The sequence below is a fragment of the Verruconis gallopava genome (genome assembly GCF_000836295.1).
Source record: "Verruconis gallopava strain CBS 43764 unplaced genomic scaffold supercont1.9, whole genome shotgun sequence".
NCBI classification, from domain to species: Eukaryota; Fungi; Ascomycota; class Dothideomycetes; order Venturiales; family Sympoventuriaceae; genus Verruconis; species Verruconis gallopava.
The window spans coordinates 859501-882396 of NW_015622145.1; the positions used below are offsets into that span (position 1 = coordinate 859501).

Genomic DNA, 22896 nt, shown 5'->3' on the forward strand with positions numbered 1-22896 from the left:
CAGCGTCGTTGGAGACGGTGACTGCGGCGTGACCCTTCGGAGAGCCGCCAACGCCGTTCTCAATGCCCTTACTTCCGGGACGATAACTACAGACGCCGTGCAAACTGTAGATGCTATTGCGAATGTGCTCGAAGAGAGCATGGACGGAACGTCAGGAGCCTTGTACGCCATTTTCGTATCAGCCTTAGCAGCCTCCCTGCGAGACATTTCAAGTCGTCTATCTCTACCTACACGTGTCAGAGAAGACATGTGGGCTTCTGCGTTGTCGGAAGCACTCCAGGCTTTGCAAAAGGCCACCCCTGCGTGCACAGGTGATCGCACACTGATGGACGCACTTGAACCTTTCATCTCCAGGCTTTGTGAAAGCAAAGAACTTGACTTAGCGGGCGCTCTCGAAGCTGCTGTTGCTGGTAGAGATAAGACGAAAAATATGAAAGCCGCATTCGGAAGGTCGGTATATGTACATGAAAGTGGGTGGAATCAAGTGCCCGATCCTGGTGCTGAAGGTTTGGTATGTGTGCTTCAGGGGCTGATCGGTTAGTTGCGCAATGCAATGTTGGTATGTTGTCGATCCAGCTCTGTAAAATCTCCATGCAATTTACAATCGTTTTGTACACAGGATGACTTACTGTTCGTATCTGAATAGCATCCTTAGTGCTTAAAGTTGCCATGATGCACGCACAATTTACTACACCACCTATTTTGACAAAATTCTCACAAGGCGTATAGTTAAACCAAGTACCTGAGGAGTTTTGCCTTTTGACGTGGACCTGTCGTATGGGTTGAATTAATTCTGTTCGCTGTTCCTGGTTCTGTATCTTACGATCCCAATGGCCATGCCATTCGATAATTGGATTCGTTCTTCCCTTTACGCCAGTTCCTTTCAGTTTGCTTTGATCGATTGAATCGAGGGGCGTATAACTCACAGAAAATCTACGCAAGTTATCTGCGAAGAGCTGTTGCGTGTGCTGAAGAATTAACTCGCGAAACACGGCTGGCGTAGTTCAGTACTTTCCGTAAGAGATAAGGGAGATAAATTGCGGATATGGTGACCCAGCACTGAGATAACATACTATAGCTAATGTATCTTGACACTTGTGATATATGAGTCGCGTGTTTAATAACCGAAAAGGGCTTGGCAAAGTCGAGGAAGAAACTGTACTTGAAGTTTGATTTATTACATAGTTCCATGAATCAGAGGTTTGTGCCGCTCCCAAATCTTGCCATTGAGACATGTAAAATTCAATAATGTATTAACATGCAAACAATATTATATTGCCATACAGAGTAATTCTATCAAACGAAGGAGGCAAAGTAGCAAAGCTCTGAAACTCTCTGTAGACTCGGGGATTGCGATATTGCTGACCAGTTGCCGAGAAAAGGAGAGAGTGGTCAGTTCATTTGCTGTAGGAACTCAGAGACGCGCATATGTTCCTCCGGAGAGAAGCACATCTCATGGTTTTATCCAATAGTTAAGTATTCGCTTCCGCGCTGGGTAGATTTAGGGAAGCGTTGAAAAAAAGTAGGCGACTCCTTCAACAGCATTCTTTATTCTCGGCCACCCTGATGACGATCTTTCCGCGCGCTCTTCCCGTCTTCATTCTCGCGTACGCCGCAGGGACGTCTTCAAAATCAAATACCTGTTCGACGACGCTCTTGACCTTGCCAGCACTCATCAGTCTCGTCAGTTCCTCATAGTCCTGGCGGTTCGTGCTCGTGAATCCAAATAAGAACTTGCGTTTCCCGCCTCCAAGCCAGGTGGGCAGGAAAAGTCTGAATGCGAGATCGTAGACGAAGGGAAGCGAGACTTGCGTGCCGATCTGAACGTACGGTGCCTCCAGCTTTGTGAAGTGCGGGCATTCCCAGTAGAGCTCGGGTGGGTGGCCAACGTTGTCCAGTATCATGTCGTACTGCTCCCCCGACTTCTTCAGCGTCAGAATGAGATTCTCTGCCTCGTAGTCGACGACGCGGTCTGCACCTAGGCTCCTGCATAGCTCAAGGTTAGAGCGTGAACACGTCGTGGTGACGTTGGCTCCCATCGCTTTCGCGATCTGTATAGCAAACGTCCCCGTGCCGCCGCTACCGCCATTGATCAACACGTTGTCGCCTCTCTTGATGTGTCTTGCAAGGCACTGGTACGTTACGAGACCGCACACGCCTGCACCAACGGCATCTTCCATTTCGATGCCGTCGGGGATGGGCACCGTGCCTTCGTATGATCCTATGACATAGTCTGCCAAGGTGCCACAAGGCTGCTTTGGCTCCAACTTGCCGTATACTGCCTGGCCGATTTCGAGCTGGACTTCCGATCCGCACTCAACAATTCTACCAGCGTAGTCCAGTCCCGGCGTAGCAGGCTTCGAGATGACGAGGCGACCTGCTATTGGAAGTTCCGGGAGCTTGTAGTCAACTGCATTAAGAGCTGCATAGTGTACACGCACTAGTACTTCCTTTGGACCTAGCGGCCTCTTCTCTGTAGGCAAGGCTGCTGATCTGTTCAAATACAGGGCTTGTTCTAGCCCATGAGCGACATTCGTATATTGCCAGGCCCTCATCGATCTAGTAGGCTGAGCCATTTTTGAGGCCGAGGATACCGGTTTTCGATGCGCCCGTTCCGGATTGGACAGGTTTCGTGACAGGCTGGGCTTTGGGGCGTATCTGGACGCAATGCGCGGATTGAAAATGATTTGGAATTGAAAGACTTGCAGCCTTCTGTCGATTTATCATGCAAAAGAGAGCTTGCGAGCTATCTCAAGGAGTTACACGCCCATGGGTGCGATCATCATCCCAGCGTTAGGTTCTACGGGTCCCCAATCGGCTTCAACAGGCTCAAAGGCTGAGGGTGAATCCGTGCACCAAACTATGTTTACAAAATTTAGGATTTACTGAACAGTTGAAGCTTAGAGACTTTTTTTTAAGCAAGAATCAGCATGCGTGAAATATGCATTCAGGCGTGTTCAGTGACTCACCATCAGCAACATTGCATTGTTTGGTGGTATATCCTTGCTCCGCCTCGTTACTCCTGCGGCCTCCAAGAATATGGAAGCGACCAAAGAACCTGGAAGCTCTAAACACCGTCCAAAGACGAATTTTTACGAGGCTGGGATTTTTTCTGTTCAAACACTGGTCCCAGAAACACGACACCGCGTATGCCTTGATTCCATTCTCGCTGTAGTTTTCCATCTGCCTTGCACAAGCCGAAGTAGCTTTACAAATCTGCAATATACCGTGACGTTGCTACATAACATTGTTGATCAAACTCTGATGCTCTCATGGACTAAACGAAGAGGTGTTTCATCATTTCTTCAAGCAACCTCCAATCCTATGGCCTACACCGGTCTTGTTGCACGTTGGACAGAGCAAATCCGCTTCGCCGTGAGCAAACGGGCATTTTTCCCCCTTGATGCAGTTGTTGATTCTACAAAGCTTCGTCTTCCTTACCTTCTTGGGCCCATAAGTCTTGAAATGGTCCCGCTCGGCATCTGTATGACCCAGTTTGCAGTATTTGCCCTTCTCGCAGTAGAAGCCCCACATACATCTCTTTGCGGCCTTATATTCCTTCTGGTCCAAGTACTTCTTACGTTTTTCCGACCAATGCTTTACTTCAATGTAGCCGTCATCACCGGCCGCGTTCAGCTTTCCAGGAGCCTCATGGCGTTGCGAATCCTGAGGGTTGATATCCTCCGGTCGAGGATACTCTTCGAAACGATTGGATAACTCGAGGACGAATTGAGACGGGTCCGTGTTTTTCAAGAAGCGCTGAACATATTCAAAGTACGTGATGACTTCCAGCCCCGACTTGCTCAGCGCGGACGCGGCAGCCTTGAACAAAAGCGTCTTGTCGTCGGGATCCATGAGCTGGGCCAGGGCTGGGATGATGACGAGGTCCTTGCTAGCGGCGCAGACGCGCTTCTGAGCATATTCGTATCGGTATACTGGGACGGTAAGGCTGCCGACGTATTGTTCGATGTCGTCAGCCTTGGGGAGAGGATCGAGCACGACGATGCTGCAAGGGTCGATCGTGTTCCGGTCGATGCGGAAAGACGTCTCGCAGAACCCGATTTCCTCCAGGTGATCGTCCAGATAATGAACCTTGACGTTTCTAAGCCGCTCGTCGCTCGAGTACGCACCCGTCATGCTGAGTTTCCACGACCAGACGTGGACGGGAAAACCTCTCTGGTCGATCCTCGACACGGAGGAAAGCATGTCCTTGTCGCCAGAGACTATCATGAATTCGCTCCTAACCTTGTTATAAGCGTCCTCCAGAGCTTGCTCAAAGGAGTCCAAGCTGAGTTCGCTGTCCACGAGCTTTTCGCGGCCGGTCCACGAGCTCCTCTCAAAGGTTCGAACCTTGACATTGTGTAATTTGATGGCCTGCCACACCGTATCAACGGGCGGAGGGGTAGAGCCGTACAAGTGAATATTGATCTCCGGATTCAGTCCTTCCAGATAAGGACCGGACTTTCTGGTCAAGACGTCCTTAAGACGCCCAATGTCGAAACGCCAGGTCGGGTCAAACGAGACGGACTGGTGGTTCTTTCGCGCGTACGTCTTCTGTCCCTCGATCCACAAGTTCGAGTTGTCGATGTAAATGTGCACTACGCCTTGCTTTGGAGCCTGTACTGCTCCACCGCGAGTTAAAATAGATGAAGACATGACGGCAATAGTTTGATCAACTGAATCGAAAGACTGGAAAGGTTCAGTGAGCTGTTCCTCTTCAACTGTGAGTCTGGGCCTCCCAGGACTAGGTCGGTTCTGACGTGGAAGCAATCATTATCTATAGAGCTTAGCTGGACTTTTGCCCCAGCGCATCGGGTATTGGGCAAGAAATACGTGGACAAGGTAAGTCATTCACAGCAATCGTTACAAGGCGGTGGTAGGGCTAATTTAGGGGGCTATGGCTAGACCCTTTCTGCCTCGCGCAGCTTCTTGTCTGCACATATCCAATGGGCGTTGAAGACTGTTTGAGGAAGGCGTCGGGTTCTATGACAAACGTTGTAACTGCACACCACCAATATTAGTCCTCACGCGCCCAGAGAAAGCACACGGAGAGTTTACATGTGATCTTGGAAGTCCAAATGTCAAAGGCGCAGTGCCTTCGCTTAAATGTCTACTAAAAAATATGCTGTGGCACGTTGGTCTCCTTTTATTTATCAGATCGCAACTCAAGGCTGGCGCCCGTTAAAGTTCCCTATGCAGTAAAGCATCAAATAGTCGGCTTGCCAATTCATCACTCCAACATGCTAGCTTGATTTGTGTACAGCACATCCACCACGTTGTGAAGCTTTTCAATTGTCTCCAGCGCTGCGTCATAGCCCCTGTCCCGCTCGCTTTCATCGTATATGATAAGACAGCCCGCACCCTGGTCGAGGACGCCAATAATGACTCTGTCTAAGATCATCTGGCTCAGTTTCCGTTCCACCTGCTGCGTGTCCAAGCCAACCATGCGGGCGATGTGTGCAATTTCGACCCGGCTGAAGGGCTCGATGACTTTAATCAGATTCTGCTCCAGCATAGCGTCATAGAGTCTTCGGAGGTGGTTTGCGATGAATCGGTCGCTTCCGAGTTCGTATCGATAGTCTCCTAAAGCTTTTTCGTACTCCTCCAAGCTTCTATGCGAGTGTGCCAGCGCGACGGCCTTCATCGCGTCGAGGCCTTTGCCAGCGTATCGGTCTGCGTGTTTGCTCTTGAGCAGATTCTCGACGTCGTCGCCTAAATTGAGCATGATTTTGCACAAAAGCATGTACATGAGCGCAGCGCGAGCCTTGTCCGTCTCTTCCTGGGCGTGATAGCCTTCAAGAGCCTCGATGAAGTAGGAGAACGCGGTCGAAAAGTCCTTGTCTTCAGCATGAAGCATACCAGACTGCATGTCCAGCCCTGCCTGAACCAAAGGTGGCGTATATACGCTTGCAGCAGATGTGCGTGCCGACGTGAGGGCTGCACGGCCTTTGGGAACGTTGCCCAAAGCATGATAGACGCGTGACTCCAACAGTTGGACCTCGACCAGGCGAAGCTTATCATCCAGCTTCCGCAGCTCCTTGACTAGGTTGTTGATGAGGGTAAGTGCGTCGTAGTAGGACTGCTTGGAGATGTAGATTGTCGCAAGGCGCGTTTCGAGTTCCTGACGCAAGAAACCACGCTTCTCGCTGATTGCCCATTCGATGCACGATTTCGTGACGGATATCTGGGTTTCTGTAGTGTTTGGAATGGTCGTGAATAGGTCGAGCAGTTCGCGCACTGTTAGTCGACCACGTTAGCAAACTGTGTCGGGACATTCGCAGCGGCAGCGACGTTCCGATGGACACGATGGGCGCAGCATACCAAGTTTTGCGGTCTTGCTCTTCGCAAACGACGATAGAGCGGACCGGGTCTGCCGTATCAAATCGGCAAGGTCGTTCGGCCTTTTCTGATCTCTGAACAGCACTCCCAGTCCTACAAGGGCCTTTTCAAAGTTCCGCAGCGCAGCATCCGTCGAGCCGGGTTCCTTGGTGAGAATATCTTTGTAGATTGCCTCCGCCTTGGCTGGTTCCGTCTTCGCCAGCTTCTGAGCTTCCTCTATGCGCTGCTCATCATCCTTACGCGGGGCGACAGCCATCTCTAGCACTGTGTTTGCGGTAGTGATCCGTTCAGGCGAAGAGGGAGGACGTGAGAAAGAGCCCGGCGGACGGAAAGAAAGAGGCTCTCTGCGCCGATATAATCTAAAAAGCCGAAGAGCAGCGGACAGGACAAGAATATGTTCGTAGCTGCTGAGGATGGCAGAGATGACGATGATGGGAGGAAGCTGCTTGTTGGTGTCCATGGTCGCGAGGCTGCCAGGCACAACGCGGCGTCTTGTAGTTTTACCATATGTGGACTAGTGCGCTAACATGGTTGGTCCAAGCGTTGAATTTGCTGCCAAGCCGCACACTCAACACCCAAATCTTTGACCCGCCAATTCGCGACACACAGCGACCACCTATTTTGGACCACCGCAGAAACTTCACGCACAACACCGCAGATATGAAGTGTATGCCGCAGGCTCCCGAGAGACTGATGGAGAATGTACTGACTGATATCTATAGTCCTGAAGAACGGCCGCGTGGCCATTATCACTCGAGGACGTACGTTTTGAAACTCGAAAAAATTTGTCAAGTCGTACACGTTGCTGACACACTTACAGGCCAAGCTGGCAAGAAGGTACGCTGCAATCACTCTACACACCCTGTCTCATACACGGAGCCGCTCTTGTGAAATTTATCGGGCACAATTTCGAAGGAAACGTTGGCAGGAACTGGGGATGATTTTACGTGCGTGTGGGTTATCCATTTCGGCCACTGAAGGCTGGGCACCACGTAGACACGCACGAACCTGGATCGAGCGGTGGTTTGAGAGAGGGCAATTGGCAACGGGGACAAATGATGGGCTCCTAGTGGCCGACCATATTCCGAGCAACGTTACGAGAGAGAGAGAAAGTCTTGACCGCTAACACTGAGTCTTCCTTCTAGGTCGTCATCATCCAGCCCCAGGACTCCGGCTCGAAAGCCTACCCATTCCCACATGCTCTCGTCGCCGGCATTGAGCGCTACCCGCTGAAGGTCACGAAGCGCATGGGCAAGAAGAAGGTTGAGAAGCGTTCCAAGGTCAAGCCCTTCATCAAGGTCGCAAACTACAACCACCTGATGCCGACACGCTACACGCTTGAGCTGGAGGGCCTCAAGAACGTTGTCAGCCACGACACGTTCAAGGAAGTGTCGCAGCGGGAAGAGGCCAAGAAGAACATCAAGAAGGCGCTGGAGGAGAGGTACATGAGCGGAAAGAACCGGTGGTTCTTCACTCCGCTGAGGTTCTAGACGGGTGTTTTGTTGTTCTGCTTCGGAGAGGCGCGAGGCGAGTCCCAAGGGGGTGGGGGCGCCTGGAGACAGGTAGAGGATGCGATGGTTCTTTCATGGTCATTTACCACGGCGATTATTCATTCGGGGATCAAATGGGTCAAGACATATTTTGATCATGGGGGCAAAATGCATATTTTGTGTGCGTGTGTGTGAATTACAAAGAGCGTCACTCTAGCTCCCAATGGCATAGCGAACAAGCAAAAACACTGAAGAGTCTAAAAATGAACCAACATCGCTCGTGCCCCGATCCGTCCTTGAATGTCATCGCGACAAAAGCACGCTCTCCGCGTGAAGAAAAGCAAACAAAAAAAAAGCCCCCAAAATGTCTTTTCCCATGGCTCCATTACGAAAAGAAGCACGCGCACCCAGGTCGACGGCTACGGACGAAGAAGGGGAAGGGGAAATGGGTGGAAAAAAAAATAGTAGCAAAAGCATAGGAACACGAGATAAGGCACGGGGGCATGTTTAGACGGCCCACGAACCATGCCATTTGATTGTGGGGGAGAAGAAGAAGAAGAAGAAGATACAGCAGCTCTATCTAATGGGGTGAGTATTTTTTTTTTTTATTTTCTTATGTGCGGGCATTCCGAGCAGACTCCTCTCTCCTCTCGCCTGCCTTCTCTTTCTTCTTCGAAGCAGAGTTGAAAATGGAGGCACGCCGTCTTCACGTCTATTTCTTTGCTTTCTTTCTTTCTTCTTCTTCTTCTTCTTCTTTGCTCGCTCGCTCGCTCTTGACACTCTTGCAACACTTCTTCTCTAGTCTTTGCCGGGTGGGGGGGGGGGATCACGTTTAAGCGGGAGAAGGGGAGAAGGGGATGGGGGGAGCCGGGGGAAGGAAAGGGGACGTGGGTATTTGTTTACTGTTTTCTGCCATCGTGGACGAAGGAGCAAAATTAACGACGAATCAAGGCAAACTCAAACGCACTTTTTTTCTTTTCTTGCCTCCCCCAAAATGCATCTAGCGCTCGCTTGCAGCGTGCAGTCGGTCATCTGCCTCCAATTTAACATTAACCCAGCAACGACGCCGCCTACGGAGGAACGTAGGGTGGAAGCACACATTGCTCGGCCGCGAAGGTGGCCTTTCTCTAGACCACATGGCCGTTCGCACTGGCCTTGTTCTTCATTTTCTGAAACTTCTGTAGGCCGTCGACCAACCTTCTCTCGACGTTGGCACGCGTGTTGACAAAGTCCGGATAGTTGAGGGTGAGTTCAACGCTGCCCTGCAGGATGGCGTCGACAGCCTCGACGCCCAGCATGAACGAGTGGTCCTGGTTGCCGACCTCGTATCGCCAGCTGCCGAAGCGGCCACGTGAGTAGATGTCCTTCTTCTGCAGCTCAGGAAGCAGCTCTCGGAGAACGCCCTCGCGCTCCAGCGATGGCGTGGGATAGCCGTGGTCAAAAGAGCGAACGTAGGTGCTGACAATCTCGTCGTCTGGGCGGAGCATCTCTGTGTTGATGAGGCCCTGGATCGAATCCTTGAGCAGCGTGTCGCGGTTGACGTGCTTCATCGTCGATTCCGACACCTCCAGCATGATGCTCCAGTAGGGGCCTGGCTGCGCCGCGTCCGAGTCGGGCTTGCTACCGTCGGCCTTATACATGGTCTTGAGCCGGACGTCCGCGGCCGGCTGGTTGTTGGGTGAGTAGTTGCTGAAGATGGTGGCGCGGTAGAAGTTGCAGTTATCCTCCGGGAAGTACAGCCAGCACTTGTCGCCGATACGCTCCGGGCGCTGGCCGCGAACGCCCACACCGATGACGTGTGTGGTGCTGTAGTACAAACCCTTGGCCAGATCCATTAGCTTCTTGTCGTTCATCTTCTCGACGAGCGAATCGACGGCCATGGTGGTGATGAGAGCATTGTACTTGATCGAGGTGCCGTCGGCCAGATACACGGTCTTCTTGTCCGCGTCAACCTTCTCGACGGCACCGGACTTTCCAAAGCGGGTCTTCTCCTGGGGGAGCGTTTTGGCGACGCTGATCCAGATGTTACCCGTGCCACCGTGGGCGGGGAATCGGAAGGTGGCATTGGGTCCCCAGTTGCCCGCCGTCTTGTTCTGGATGATGTTCTTGGTGACGGCCTTGAGGTTCGGCGCGGCGACGCGCTCGCCGAGCCACTGGCATTGCATCTGCATAGCACTCCTGTCAGCCCGCTGTCTGGGCTCGCGCGAGGGGAAAAGGCAGGACGGATAGGTGGCATGGATACATACCTTGCTTGGGGGCACAGCCCAAACCTTGTAGTTGTACGGTCTCATGAAGATGTCTGCGACGCCCTCGCCACAGTTGCGCAGGATCCACTCGTCGAAGTTGGCCGGCTTGTCGTTGCGTACGCGCGCCTCCAGTGCAGCATCGATCATGCCGTCCATGCACCTCACCTTGTCCTCTTCCGGCAGCATGGCGATGTTGTTCTGGAAGGGATACGGCACCCAGAGGCCCTTGTAACGCACGTACGAGATGCGCTGGTGCGTGTACCAGTCCGTCTCTTTCGGCAATGCCTCGTTGATGCAATCGTCAAAGTACTTGTAGTGCGAGAAGATGACGTGGCCGCCGACATCGTACAGCTGGCCGTGATTGTAAGCCTGGGGGTCATCCTCGCCTTTGGTTGAGCACGGGAAGCACCTACAAATCCTTCTGGCGTGACGTCTGTCGAGGCGAGACCGCCCGGGGTGGAATTGCAGTCCACGATCATCCATGATGCCTCGTTCTGCGACGGCTTTGTGTCAGTCCTCACATTCACTTCATCGCGGTTCCAGCGCACGGCATTGCCGCTTGGAGCCCGTCCAGTCCCCCCATGCGTCCTGCCGCGTCCGACGAACACTCCCACGTCCCTTGGGAAAGAACAGGTGGCCCATCGCAGTCCGCACTTGTAGGTGACGCGCTCCAACGACAACGACGACGACGACGCCGTGCGGGTAGGATGAGAGACATACAATCTGATTCAATCGTTTGGCGGCACCGAGACCTGTTGGTCCGGCGCCAATGACGAGGACATCAACCTCTCTGCATGTCCGCAGTATGTCAGCTGCCGTGTCCGGGGAGGCCCTCGCTTTGGAGGGAGAGCAAGGGGGGAGGGAGGGCAATTTTGCAGCGAGCACTCACATTTGCTGTCCTGGTGGTGAAGTCATGCTGATTGAGTCCTTCTTGCTTCGGATGGAGGTTTTCGAAGCGGTCCTGCTGTGGGCCATGATTTCTTTTCCTTTTGAATTTTATACAGCACCACGAAGGGAAAAGCTAGGGCCCCTTTTTTTTTATTTCTCTCGCGGAGGTGGGAAAAGTTTGAAGGAGTCTCAGCTACCAAGTGTCAAGTTCGTAGCTTATTGTGATGTGTACAGTTAAAAGAAAAAAAAAGGGAAGCGCAAGAAAGACCACGGGTCGCACTGCGAAGCGGTAACTACCCCTGTTGTTTCTTGCAGGTGTTCAGGTATGGAAAGGCGAAAAGAGGTAGCGGTACGGAGAAAGAGATGGAGTGCGTACGTATGGGTGTATGAGTGCGTCTATTTGTGTAGGCGCTGTGGGAGCATGTATTGGTCAGTGAGAGCGAACGTACAGGCGTATCGCAATCTCTTGTGTAGGAGCAGAGGTCTCGGGGCGTTTTTTCTTGTGTCGTTGCTCCTAGTAACAATCTACGCTACAGATACAAGTGTACACGTGCAGACGGACTGACGCTCGAAGCGATGGCGGACGCGCGCCCAAAGAGGTCATGATTGTTATTATTACTGGAGCCAAACCCTGAACTGCGCGCTTGTGCACGATCTTCCCCCGTCGTCGTCCAGCGCCGACGAACAAGACGACACCGACTTCTGACACCGACTGTCTGGCCGTCCATTATTACTTCGCAACCCATGGCGCCGCCGTGCCACCAAACCCTGCGGCAAATCGTGCTCCCCTTCGCACACGCCAGGGACCCGCTACCAAAGCGAGCAAAGCCAAACCGCCCGATGGCCTGCCCATGATGTCGTGCCGCAACGTGCGATTCGCCCGTCTGGCGGTCCCACGTAGCTTGATGCGGCAGCGGAAATGTTGGGGAGGGGCCACGTTCGCTATGCCGCTATGTTCAGGCAAGGGGGGAAAATGAAGAAAAAAAAAAAAAAAGACTGAAAGAAACGAGAAAGTGGTGAGCAGACTGGTGCTCTCCTATTTCACCCTAGCGCAGATCACGTTTGATGGACATCTGTCCTACCCATTTTGCGTGCTAGCCAAGGTTCGAGCCATAACATTGCCACGGTTGTGATGGTGACCATGAATTATGGGGAGAAGTGGGGAGGGGATGGGGCAGAACTCTCTCTCTCTCTCTCGCGAGCCTTGGATGAGCTTGAATTAGTCCGCTACGTTCTTTTCTTTTCTTTTGACTACCGCGTTCTGCTTGGCCTGGCGAAGCATCGTCGTTGCAGCACAGGAAACTCGAGGGTACAAGTGATGCTTGCTTGCTACGGGAAACCAGATCTGAGATCTCGCTCATTGCGATGGTGGCCGTGGAGCGTTTCCTCGTCCCCCGAGACACAGCTCTTGCACACGTTGATTCGACGGCGGGTGAAGTCGTGTTCGACCGAGACCAGCGATTGCCACACCAGTGGCAAACAGAGGAAACATGGGCGAATGTTCGGGTTGGGATGCAGTTCACCATCGTAACTTCGGCCAGCTGGCCTTTTTTTGTTGTCCATCGTTGGCTTTGCATGGACATGGGCAGCACACGGCTCAGTCGAGGCTGAGGACACGACCGCCTCATCTATGTGAACGGTTTCGCCCTACCCTTATACTGTATCAAAGTCAACGCCATCCCGTCTCGAGTAGACACAATGTAGCCTGTTGTTTCTCAGCCGTGCGGCACTGTTCTGTGCCGTTGTGTGCGACGCCTCGCGCAAGACAATGACAAGCAAGATCCGTGAAGGCGAAGGCAAAGCGATGCGCGTTGCAAGCCAAGCTATGCAGATCTGATGTTGCACTCCTCACTGTACAGAGTGCAACACTGTGCTCATAATACTAGCCCCGTCATGTGGAGTGCGAAAGTCTGTCCTGAAGCGCCTCGAGGTTTCCGTTTTGAATTTGCGTCCCACATGCTGCTCCTCCTCCCCGTCATCATCATCGTCATCACTGATTCCTAGTAAGATCATTTCTCAGCATCTTCATCATCATCATCATTTTGCGTCAGCCCACGCAAACCGGAAGCAAGCTGTTGCGTGTCGGTAGTTGCCCAAAGAGGACAGGCAAGCGAGGTTGAACCATGGCATTGCATTGCGTGGACGGTTCCCACACATCAAACGGCGGTGCTCCACCCAGCCAGAGCGGACAGGCCACGTACGGGAAGGGTTTGCATCACTACTGGGGAAAGGCAAGAAAAAAAAATTAGGGAAGAACAGAACAACGGACTTCACGGCGGGCAGAGTGGAACGTGCAAGGGCGAAGAGGCACAGAGAGCGTGGGCGGAAACAGGGTAGCGGCTCTGCCAACACAGGATCACTCTCTTTGTCGTTGTTATCACTGTTGGTGTTCATCGTCTTATCACTGTGGTAACTAGCATCATCATCATCATCATCATCATCATCATCATCCTCCTCCTCGTCGGCGTCGTCGTCGTAGTCCTGATTGGTGTAGAAGGGCGGCGGCAGGGGAGTCGACGATTGGTACTTCGTAATAAAGGCTTTTGATTGCTGGACATGCTCTCCAGAAGCCACTCATCTTCTGGCATGTCCACAAACACAGTAGCGCGCGCACCACAGACTGGCGCTAGGATCCCCGCTAAGAGGAACTGGCCGTTGTGGTGCAGCCATGGAAGCAATGGAGACGGTACAGGACGTACCGCAGAGCACCTCTGAATCGCGCAGTGGCACAGCAACGCAGCGGTTTTCGTGGTTGGCAGTGGTCCGGCTTCGCAGATGGTGACGCAAGAGCGTACGTGCAAGCATGCTTTGCTGAGTGCTGCTGCACTGCGCTACACCATGGCACTCTACGCTACGGCTCCTCTGTACCTTGCGCCACTTTGCAGCACGGCGCAGCGAAGAATGATTGGTGGGTCCGGTTGCGGCTTCCCGCCTGCGATCGAAGGGGGGATGGCAGATGGTGGAGGGGGAGGAAGAGGAGGGAAGGAGCCATCGAGCGAAGTCCCTAGTGGCGGGCCAGAACCAGCAAGAGCCAGCCAGACCACGCGCGAGGGTGGAGTGTGGCAGCCACGACCTGTGGACCGTCGTGCTCCTGCCCAGTCCAGACACGCAGCGCCGACCAGCGTGCGTGTACGGTTTGCGACGTTAATTACGGACCGAATCCAGCGCGTACTGTACGCGGTGCGGCGGCGTACTACCGGCTGTACTGTAATCTCGCTGCTGTTGCTGCGTTTGCCGCTGCTCCTGGGGCGTCTCTTTGATAACGGAACGTAACTTAACACTTAGAGCGGCTGGCCTGTGTACGCCCGCCCTCTGCGGCAACCGACGTTTACTCACGTCCACCGAGTTTGTTCAACTTACGTGGATTCGCCGGCCTGAGCTTGAGTCAAGTGAGCACGATCAAACCGTCCACATCCACACACGTCCTCTTCATCCACAGTCCTGCCGTGGGCGGCACGGCCACGTCTGCAACATCGCAATTCTTTACGTTAGCATGAACTTATAGATCTGGCCGCAACGAGCCCCAGTCTGGCGGGTTTGGGCGGGCTCCCCTTCGCTGGATCCTGCCGATACCCGCCTGTCGTCTACGTCTACGTCTGCGCTCCAGAGTCGTGCGCCTCCGTCTGCGTCGCCTTGTCCTTGTCCTTGTCCCTGTCCGTTGTGTTTATTTGGTCCTGGCCTTTGTGCTTGCACCACTTACTTTAATCGTCGAACAGTCCTTCTGCGCGTGCAACCTGCTTGTCTGCTCGCCGGCTCATTCTCGCGCCCTGCACTGTGTGTCTGGCGTCCTCGTCTTCCTCCCCGTCCTCCGCCCTCTTCGCTCGTCGCCAACCCGCGCGCGAAAGGCCGGCTCTCGAACTGAGCGGGCGTGCTTGCCGGCCGGAGCACACGGCCGCCTTTCTCGTTCTACGCGCTGAATCCGGCTCGGCTTGATCTTGATTCTGTGTTTGCTTCCCTCGTTTTACTCTTTTCCGCTCCGGTCGAGTCCCGCCTCTGTCGGGAGATCACCGTGCTTGGCGTGGGAGCGTCCGCCCTCGCCGCCCGTTCTGTCCCCGTCGCTTTTCTCCTGCGCAAGCTTGTCCCCGTTCCTCGCTTCCCCAACCGAAAAAGTCTACACACCTCCCTCCCTCACACACACACTCTCTCTCGCTCTCTCACTCGCTCTCCTTCTCTCTCTTCTCCCCTCACTTCTTCCCATCCCTCTCCCACGCAGCCGCCCTCGCTCCACCGTCACCCCATCTTCCCTGCGGAACGACGCCTGCCATGTCCGACGAGAAGGCCCGTGTCTCTGGCGAGCGCGAGCGTGAGCGCGAGTCGCCCGCCGACGTGTTGCCAACGGTCAACCCCGACGCTGTGAAACCAGAGCCTCCAAAGCAATCGGTGCCCGCTGCCGTGTACATTGCGTGAGTGCGCCTCAAGAAACTCCATCCCTTCGCCCCCCCTCCCCTCATCTCGTCGCCGTCGCAAATCCGCCTCGATTGCTGACCAGTGTCTCTTCTTGCCCTGCAGTGTCTGGATTGCTCTCAGCGGCGCTGTCATCATCTTCAACAAGTGGATCCTACACTCAAAAGAATTCAGTAAGCAAAGCCTCCCTCCGCCCACGAACGCTCAGCTTCGCAGCGCAGCAGCTAACTCGACTCCACAGGATACCGTACGTGATCTCACTCGGTCCCCTCCCAATCACTTCCTCCCTCTAGTCGTATCGGAGTCGCGCAATGCCTAACCACATGAGCTGACCTGCCTGCAAACAGCCGTTTTCTTGACAACATGGCATCTGATCTTCTCCACCTTCGTCACCCAGATGCTTGCCCGCTTCACCACCGTCTTGGACTCGCGGAAAAAGGTACCCATGACCGGCCGTGTGTACCTGCGCGCCATTGTCCCCATCGGCATGTTCTTCAGCTTGAGCTTGATGTTCAGTAACGCTGCCTACCTGTATCTGTCCGTCGCCTTTATCCAGATGCTCAAGGCCACCACGCCCGTCGCCGTCTTGCTCGTCACCTGGGGCTTGGGTATCACTCCTCCCAACATGAAGACGCTGGGCAACGTTTCCGTCATTGTCCTCGGTGTCATCATTGCCTCGTATGGCGAGATCCAGTTCGTCATGATTGGCTTCGTCGTGCAGATCGCAGGCATTCTCTGTGAGGCGACCAGATTGGCCATGGTCGAACGCCTTCTGAGCGGCGGCGAGTTCAAGATGGATCCGCTCGTGTCGCTGTACTACTTCGCCCCGGCTTGCGCTACCATGAACTTCATCATGTTCTGCTTCCTCGAGTTGCACAAGATTTCCCTCGAGAAGATATTCGACCTGGGCCTGTTCACCCTTGTGCTCAACGCTACCGTTGCATTCATGCTCAACGTTGCAGTTGTGTTCCTTGTAAGTAATGCGCGAAAACACCCCGACACTCGATGCAATGTGGCTAACAGGTCCAAAATAACAGATTGGAAAGACCTCGTCGCTCGTCCTCACTCTGTCCGGCGTTCTCAAGGACATTCTTCTCGTCGTTGCCTCAATGGTACTCTTCGGCGATCCAGTCTCCGGTCTCCAGGCGTTCGGCTACAGCATTGCTCTTGGAGGCCTTGTGTACTACAAGCTCGGCGGTGAGAAGATGAGGGGTTTTATCGCCGATGGCCAACGCTCCTGGTCAGAGTATGGCAACAAACATCCTGCAATGCGCAAGCTCATCATCATTGGATGCGCTTTCTTGGCCGTCCTGGTTCTCATGGGAGGTCTTGCGCCCGCCGTGCCTTCGGAGTACAGGGACGCGGCTGTCAGCAAGGTCAGCGGCCTGCTGGGCGAAAAGGGCGTCTAAGCACGAGCGTCCCACAAAGGAAAAGAAACAAACCCAACATTTTGCCAAAAGAGTGCTAATCCCAAGTGCGAAAACGATCCAACGAGCGACTGGTGCGCAAAGGGGGAGAGAAGTCACCAATTATGATTGTACTCGAAACCTTACCAGCTTTTTTCTACGAAGTCCTCTCCCTGGGTCAATGCAATCCTATGGCCAACACAGCAGGAGGGAGGCAATCCCTTTAATAATATTTTGATAGAGGGTGTGGGTACCTTTTACACGGGAGCCCACACCCAGTGCTCGTGTCTGTGTGCGTGTGCATGCGTGGGGAAACAGATGGCCCCGTGGATGGATAAAAATCTTGTGTTTTCGTGTATCTGCGTGCAGTGCAGCAAGAAACAAGCATGATAGAAGCGATATGTGTATTCTCTCTCATTATCCTACGGCGTTGTCGATCCATAAAGTGTGTGGTGCATGTGGTGTAACCCCCTTTGATACTTTTGTACTTGTAGAGAGCTAGCAACAACTGGGATTTGCATTGCGCATACTGTTCAACTCCTACTTTTCCTGCTCTCTCTTTACGATGAAAGTTGCCGACTGTGAAGATTAGCAAAGCTCTGGTTTGTATCTGAGAATTTTCGGGCCCTCCGTGGACGCTGGCCCCCTTTCTTTTCTTCGTGTCACGAATCCACTACATTCTTTACGGCCCGCACATAGGTTCAGGTCATATTCAGACTGGAGAACCTGAAATTTTCTCTCCAAAGCGCAAGCATCGAATGACAACTTTATGGCATCGGTTTCTCTTTTCTCTTTTTTTTTAATATTCCAATTGTATGTTGTGTCGTGGAAAAGCAATCACTTTTTTTTTTCTCAAAAAAAAAAAATTATTCGTAACTATTTTGTACTCCAGCGAAAGCAAATCGCGACAGGCACTTGGAGAATGGGACAGCATCGCTTTGCGTCTGGAGCGAAGAGCTTTGATCATGATAGCCAAAGGACCACACTGTTTGCAAGGGCTTTTTTTTTATTGTATTCGACTGTAAAGGCTACGCGAAGCAAACACCCGCAGCTCTTGTTCGTCCTTGGTCTTGGCCCTGATCTGATCTGGGCCTTCGAGTAGTTTCTCAGCTTGATCGCTCCCTGCTGTGGATGACAGACGTTACAGGAAGAAGGCATCTGTAGTGTCGTAACCGGTAACCGACGTACCGAGCAGAGCGACGCGACGGCAGACAGGTTAGTATGGCACACGGTTGAGCTTTCGACGTGAGCTGCGAAAGGGGTCTCTATTGGATGTCTACATGGATTATCGCGGAGTGGTCTTGCGTCTACGGTATTTGTACAAGAATGCTTGGAAAAATAAACGTTGCCCGGCGGATCCGGAGTCGTCAGTCGCATCTGCCGTCCTTCCACCCCGTCCGCCACCGCTCGTCGACCTTGGCGCAGTCGAACTCGGGCTTGCCCAACTTCCGGTTGACCTCGTTGTGCGCCTCGCAAAGCCATTGGGAGAACTCCTCTCTCGAGCTGACCCTCGGCGCGTTCTTCGCCTCCTTCATCCACCGCTGAAAGTCGGAGGCGCACCAGTGGCACGGGTACAGCCTCGACAGGGAGCTTACGAACGAGACGGCGTCGCGCTGCTGCTCGGCGTTCGGGCGTTCCGGGTACGTGGCCGCCATTGTGTGCAGCAGCGTCCACGAGGAGCGGCCGAGCTGTTCCACGTCTGCAGGACATTCGGACGACGAGTCTGCTGGCGCGGCCGCCTTGGACGTTTGCGCGGCCGCCGATGCGCCGGATGTCTTCTTGAGCATGGCTTTCCACGCCGCTCCCGACGTGCACGTTCGACACCTTTGACACAGATCAGTCCTACGCCGCGATACGTTTGCGTTCCACCGGGCCGGGGTACGTACGGCTTGCCATCCGGACCTAGCACTACGCCCTTTGGCAGGTCCTTCTCTTCATTCTTGTTGCTGTTGTTGCCGTCGCTGGGATCCTGCGGCGCAGCTCCAAACTCTCGCGGCAACGGCATGGCGGGCGGGCGTGCCTGTCGCTTTCTGAAGGTTGCAGAAGAAGAACGGACTCGAGATGGGATTGAAACGCTTCGTTTGCGGGCGTCATCGCCTGCTTAGCAATGAATTCGTTCAAGGCCGCGTTTGGTCCGATGTCAAGATGGTCCCTGCTCTGCGCCACCGCATTGCTATCGATTAAGTTTACGAGCGTCGAGCTAAGGTGAAAAGCGTCGACAAGGAGAGTCGTGAACAGAACAGAGCGTTGTAGATTTTTCGTTGTGAGCTACTTGTTGTCCGTCAGCAGACAGGGCTCGGTACGGGCTGACAAAGGACGACTTTCTGGCGCCTGCACGTCGTCTTAAGTTTATTTCTACCCTGCGGGACCTGCATGTGGGCGAAAGATTAGAGACCACACCTGGCCTTGCTGTGCGAAAATTGAATACAGTAAGCAAGCTGGGAAGTGCCACAAAATAACCTTTTTTTTTCACTCTCTTTTAATTGTTTCACGACCAGCCATTGGAGATCTTCCAGCCGCTTGTTTTGATGTTTACATGTTTCTATCGTGATCTTGACAGCGAGGATTCGAATTGTCCTCGCACGAAGCGAACCAGTCTGATCTTACCTTACTCCCCAGTATCTCAAGCACGTGGTTGTCAGGACAGAATCACAGCATGGCCCAACAGATACCAGTTCTTCTACTGAAGACGAAGTCCTCACCATCCGATAGCTACGAGGAGCGCCTTCGTGCCTTGGATAATGGGCGCTTCAGCCCAGAATTCGCTCCGGTGCTAGAACATCGATTTCGAAGACAGTCATTACAAGAAATAGCGGACGTCTATAAAAAAGGGGACCTTGGGCTTTCACCCAAGCACGATGGCTCATCTCCGAAGTACGGCGGGATCATCTTCACATCGCAACGCGCCGTGGAGGCTTTCTCGCAGGTCATCAATACTCTTCGACTGTACGGCGCGACCAACGCTCTCTTGCCAAACGACGTGCCTTTTTATGTGGTCGGACCGGCGACTTCTCGCGCTCTTGCGGCGCTCCAACTTGACAATGCCATCGTTGGAGAGGAGACAGGCAACGGAGAGGCGCTTGCCTCATTCATACTCCAGCATTACAACGCGTTGCTGCAGAAACAGAACTCCCTCCCCGTCAAGCCGGCTTTGCTGTTCCTTGTTGGCGAGCAGAGGCGCGACGTCGTTCCGAAAACTCTCCAGAGCGAACGGATCGACCCCGCGCTTCGGATCGCGGTGGACGAGATTGTGGTGTACGAGACGACCGAGATGAAGTCTTTCAAATCGGATTTTGCAGAGAAGTATCTCAAAGGCGTCGTCGATGGCTGCACGTACCAGTGGGTCGTTGTATTCTCTCCCACGGGATGCAAGGCCATGTTCGAGGCCCTCGGCTTGCTCGACCAGAATACGGGCAAGTACAAGGACAAGATAAAGAGACCATTCATAGCCACCATCGGCCCGACGACGCGGGACTACCTCGTCAGGGAGTTCTCGTTCGAACCTGACGTTTGTGCGGAGCAACCCAGCCCAGAAGGTGTTTGCGCAGGCATCTCCGCCTACATGGCGAAGCTGATGGCGCCCGTCGCAGATGGGATGGATGTCGACAGTGTGTCTTTGAGGAAGAGGCAAAGGACAGACTGAGCACACACAGAGAATTATGTTCATATTTTTCTTATTCTGTGAATCTCCAGCTGTGCAGGACTTATCGGATCGTGAAAATCCTGTGTCGGCTCAGCTACGCTTCGCAAGGCTGGGTCACGTGCTTCATCTAATAATGACGTATATGGCACCACCGAAAGACCGTATCGTTCTCTTGAAGACTGAAAGTCAAAGAGTGCCTACTAAATGACGAAACATAGCGATTTGCATTGACTTAGACCTGACAACTCACCCTTCCGTTGCTGGTGTGATTTACAAACTCCCACACAACAAACACCATTGCCAAGCGATTGGATGTTTGCACTGTGGAAAGAACGCTCCAAGCGCAAGTTGTAGTGAGTGAGTTCGTTCTCGCCAAAACATTAAATTGACAGAAACAGAAACATACAGACTATAGACTTCCATTGGAAGAATTTTAATCATGCCTGTGACACGTCGATCGGCACGTCTCGCTCATGCGAGTTCCAGTCCGGTCTCCTCTCCAGTCCCGACAGGTTCTAAGCGCAAGGCTACAGCATCTCCGGAGCAAAAAACCTCACGAAAGTCCAAAAAGTCCCAAAGGACTCTTGAAGAGACCATTTCTCCAGATGATAAACAACGAGATGTTGATATGGAGACGGAAGAAGCGGGAGACGCAGATGTTTCAAGCGAGAAAAAATCAAATGAAGATCAAGAAAAGCACGAAGACAATGTCTCGGAAACCAAACGCAGAAGTTCGAGTAACAAGAGGTCTGAAGGCCATGCTGATCTCGCGAAGGGTGCTGAGTTTCGAGATACTGAGAACAGAGACGCATCCGGAGACGAGACGAGCAGCGAGGCCTCAGTGTCCGAAGGAAATGAGACGAAGGCGGCATCCAAGAGCTCTAAAAACGGCGTTTCTGGTGGCTCAAGGGGCCCAAGCACGAAGGCATCCGCGAATGCGCATGGTCGCCAGTCAGGGGAGGAAGGGGAGAAAACCGGACCTGCGGAGAACAGAGGACCAGAAGTTGACCGGCCTGGTGATACTGGGTCTCTAGTGGAAGATAGCACGGCTCGTTCTAAAACGATCGCATCCAACATCATTGAAAAGGGAATCATCTACTTTTTCATTCGCGGTCGTGTCAATGTCGACGAGCCAGAAGGCGTACAGGACTTGCAGCGTACCTACTTTGTCCTCCGGCCCATACCCACTGGTGCAAAACTTGGCTCCGGTCCTATCGATGACCGGAGGTGCAATCGGCTGCTTGCACTGCCGAAGAAGGTGTTCCCCAGAGGCGGCAAGGATCGATACATGGTCTTTGTGGAGAAGGCAAAGGCGTCCATGAGTGAGCTCAAAGAGCAGTTCTTCCAGGGCTCGGATTACGAGACGAAAGCTGGCGAGAGTCGCCATACGCCCAACGTGGTTCCAGCGGGTGAAGGTGTTTATGCAATTACGGACAGCGGCCGTAGCAGTCACCTCGTATACGTGGTAAGCGCTTTCCTTTCGCCTTTGAAAAGGGGGGTATTCGGCTGACGTTTGGATTAGCTCACCGTTCCGACCAGTGCTGGACAGCTACAAGACGAACTGGGGATTCGCTCCCAAGGGTCCTTTGTGCTCTCTCTCAAGAATCCCAAGAACAAAGGATCAGCGAACGCACAGCTTCCCGAATCGCCGGACTTTCCTCAGTCCATCATGGATGATTTCAAGGGGTTGGCATGGATGCCAGTGCGCAAACCAGAATACTTGGACTATCCCAACGCACAACTGCTGCTTATAGGGGAGGGTCATGACAAGCTCGACAAGGCAGTCGAAGGGTCAGAAAGGGAAACAGGCAAGGAGAGCCTGGGACAGGAGCTGGAGAAGTTGGAGAATGAGGATCAAATTCGAGTCGATCGTTTGGACGGCGAAGACGCTGTGTTCAAAGATTTGCACGTGGGGAAGGAGCAGTATTCAGCGGTCAAAACGACGTGGTAGACGGGACAACGGTACCGGGGAAAAAGCAGCCCGCTAAGCGACGTGATTGTGTTTTTGATAATGCAACAGGCGGCGATACTGTGTAAGCTTTTTGAAGCCGCGACGCTTGGCCGTGGCAAGACGCTACGCCAAGCTCGTACTTCATCGAAGACGAAAGGGGCTAAACAAAGCATTCGTGAGCAAAATCCGTGCCGCCGCCGTGTAGGCCATCTGGCATGATACTTGGTAGACTACTGTTCAGGGCAGCTGATTCACGTCACGGGCCAAGAGGTTTGATTCAAGTACGTTCAGCGCTCTGGAGGAATTTCTTGTCTGACACTGTGGCGACATGTTAGATCTTTGATGTGCGAGATGAAAGAAAGCGACCCGTCTTCTTCTTCTTTTTTTTTTTTTTGTTTAAATTAAATACTTGTTTGTTTATTTTTTGCGCTTTTCAAGCGACGAGAGGCAGCTGCTTTTACCCACGAGCGTGTGCTTTGGCCAAGCGCGGTACAGTCCGAGAGCGAGCATTACGATCTTCAACAGAGCA

At 53.2% G+C, this 22896-nt stretch overlaps 9 protein-coding genes across 10 annotated transcripts; 4 read left to right on the plus strand and 5 right to left on the minus strand.

Moving 5' to 3' along the window:
- Nucleotides 1-1290: 1290 nt before the first annotated feature.
- On the minus strand, nt 1291-2576 carry PV09_03629 (uncharacterized protein; the record flags this gene model as incomplete). Its single annotated transcript, XM_016356849.1, has 1 exon — nt 1291-2576. One exon carries the CDS (start codon nt 2574-2576, stop codon nt 1536-1538), a length of 1041 nt encoding a protein of 346 aa, XP_016215642.1. The 3' UTR covers nt 1291-1535.
- A 517-nt stretch (nt 2577-3093) lies between these two features.
- Nucleotides 3094-4853, minus strand: PV09_03630 (uncharacterized protein). Its single transcript, XM_016356850.1, has one exon. It carries the CDS (start codon nt 4654-4656, stop codon nt 3298-3300), a length of 1359 nt encoding a protein of 452 aa, XP_016215643.1. The 5' UTR covers nt 4657-4853; the 3' UTR covers nt 3094-3297.
- Nucleotides 4854-5020: 167 nt separating this feature from the next.
- PV09_03631 (uncharacterized protein) lies at nt 5021-6787 on the minus strand. Its single transcript, XM_016356851.1, has 2 exons — nt 6322-6787; nt 5021-6237 (listed from the first exon to the last, which is right to left on the minus strand). Exons 1-2 carry the CDS (start codon nt 6593-6595, stop codon nt 5231-5233), a joined length of 1281 nt encoding a protein of 426 aa, XP_016215644.1. The 5' UTR covers nt 6596-6787; the 3' UTR covers nt 5021-5230.
- On the plus strand, nt 6734-8154 carry PV09_03632 (60S ribosomal protein L27-A; the record flags this gene model as incomplete). Its single annotated transcript, XM_016356852.1, has 5 exons — nt 6734-6833; nt 6881-7006; nt 7062-7100; nt 7160-7176; nt 7485-8154. The coding sequence occupies 5 exons, from the start codon at nt 6734-6736 to the stop codon at nt 7827-7829; spliced, it is 627 nt and encodes a 208-aa protein (XP_016215645.1). The 3' UTR covers nt 7830-8154.
- A 485-nt stretch (nt 8155-8639) lies between these two features.
- PV09_03633 lies at nt 8640-11775 on the minus strand. Of its 2 annotated transcripts, XM_016356854.1 has the most exons (6): nt 11340-11775; nt 10965-11156; nt 10796-10865; nt 10489-10569; nt 10076-10426; nt 8640-9994 (listed from the first exon to the last, which is right to left on the minus strand). In XM_016356854.1, the coding sequence occupies exons 2-6, from the start codon at nt 11048-11050 to the stop codon at nt 8957-8959; spliced, it is 1626 nt and encodes a 541-aa protein (XP_016215647.1). In that variant the 5' UTR covers nt 11051-11156; nt 11340-11775; the 3' UTR covers nt 8640-8956. The 2 variants fall into 2 exon arrangements, with proteins under 2 accessions (XP_016215647.1, XP_016215646.1); XM_016356853.1 differs by having other exon boundaries at nt 10965-11775.
- Nucleotides 11776-14604: 2829 nt separating this feature from the next.
- On the plus strand, nt 14605-17375 carry PV09_03634 (uncharacterized protein). Its single transcript, XM_016356855.1, has 5 exons — nt 14605-15366; nt 15473-15540; nt 15609-15614; nt 15715-16340; nt 16405-17375. The coding sequence occupies exons 1-5, from the start codon at nt 15227-15229 to the stop codon at nt 16774-16776; spliced, it is 1212 nt and encodes a 403-aa protein (XP_016215648.1). The 5' UTR covers nt 14605-15226; the 3' UTR covers nt 16777-17375.
- Nucleotides 17376-17746: 371 nt separating this feature from the next.
- PV09_03635 (uncharacterized protein) lies at nt 17747-19079 on the minus strand. The gene is made up of 2 exons (XM_016356856.1): nt 18660-19079; nt 17747-18597 (listed from the first exon to the last, which is right to left on the minus strand). Exons 1-2 carry the CDS (start codon nt 18776-18778, stop codon nt 18141-18143), a joined length of 576 nt encoding a protein of 191 aa, XP_016215649.1. The 5' UTR covers nt 18779-19079; the 3' UTR covers nt 17747-18140.
- Nucleotides 19080-19429: 350 nt separating this feature from the next.
- PV09_03636 (uncharacterized protein) lies at nt 19430-20416 on the plus strand (the record flags this gene model as incomplete). The annotated part of the gene is made up of 1 exon (XM_016356857.1): nt 19430-20416. The coding sequence occupies one exon, from the start codon at nt 19430-19432 to the stop codon at nt 20414-20416; it is 987 nt and encodes a 328-aa protein (XP_016215650.1).
- Nucleotides 20417-20855: 439 nt separating this feature from the next.
- Nucleotides 20856-22367, plus strand: PV09_03637 (uncharacterized protein; the record flags this gene model as incomplete). Its single annotated transcript, XM_016356858.1, has 2 exons — nt 20856-21881; nt 21939-22367. The coding sequence occupies 2 exons, from the start codon at nt 20856-20858 to the stop codon at nt 22365-22367; spliced, it is 1455 nt and encodes a 484-aa protein (XP_016215651.1).
- Nucleotides 22368-22896: the final 529 nt, after the last annotated feature.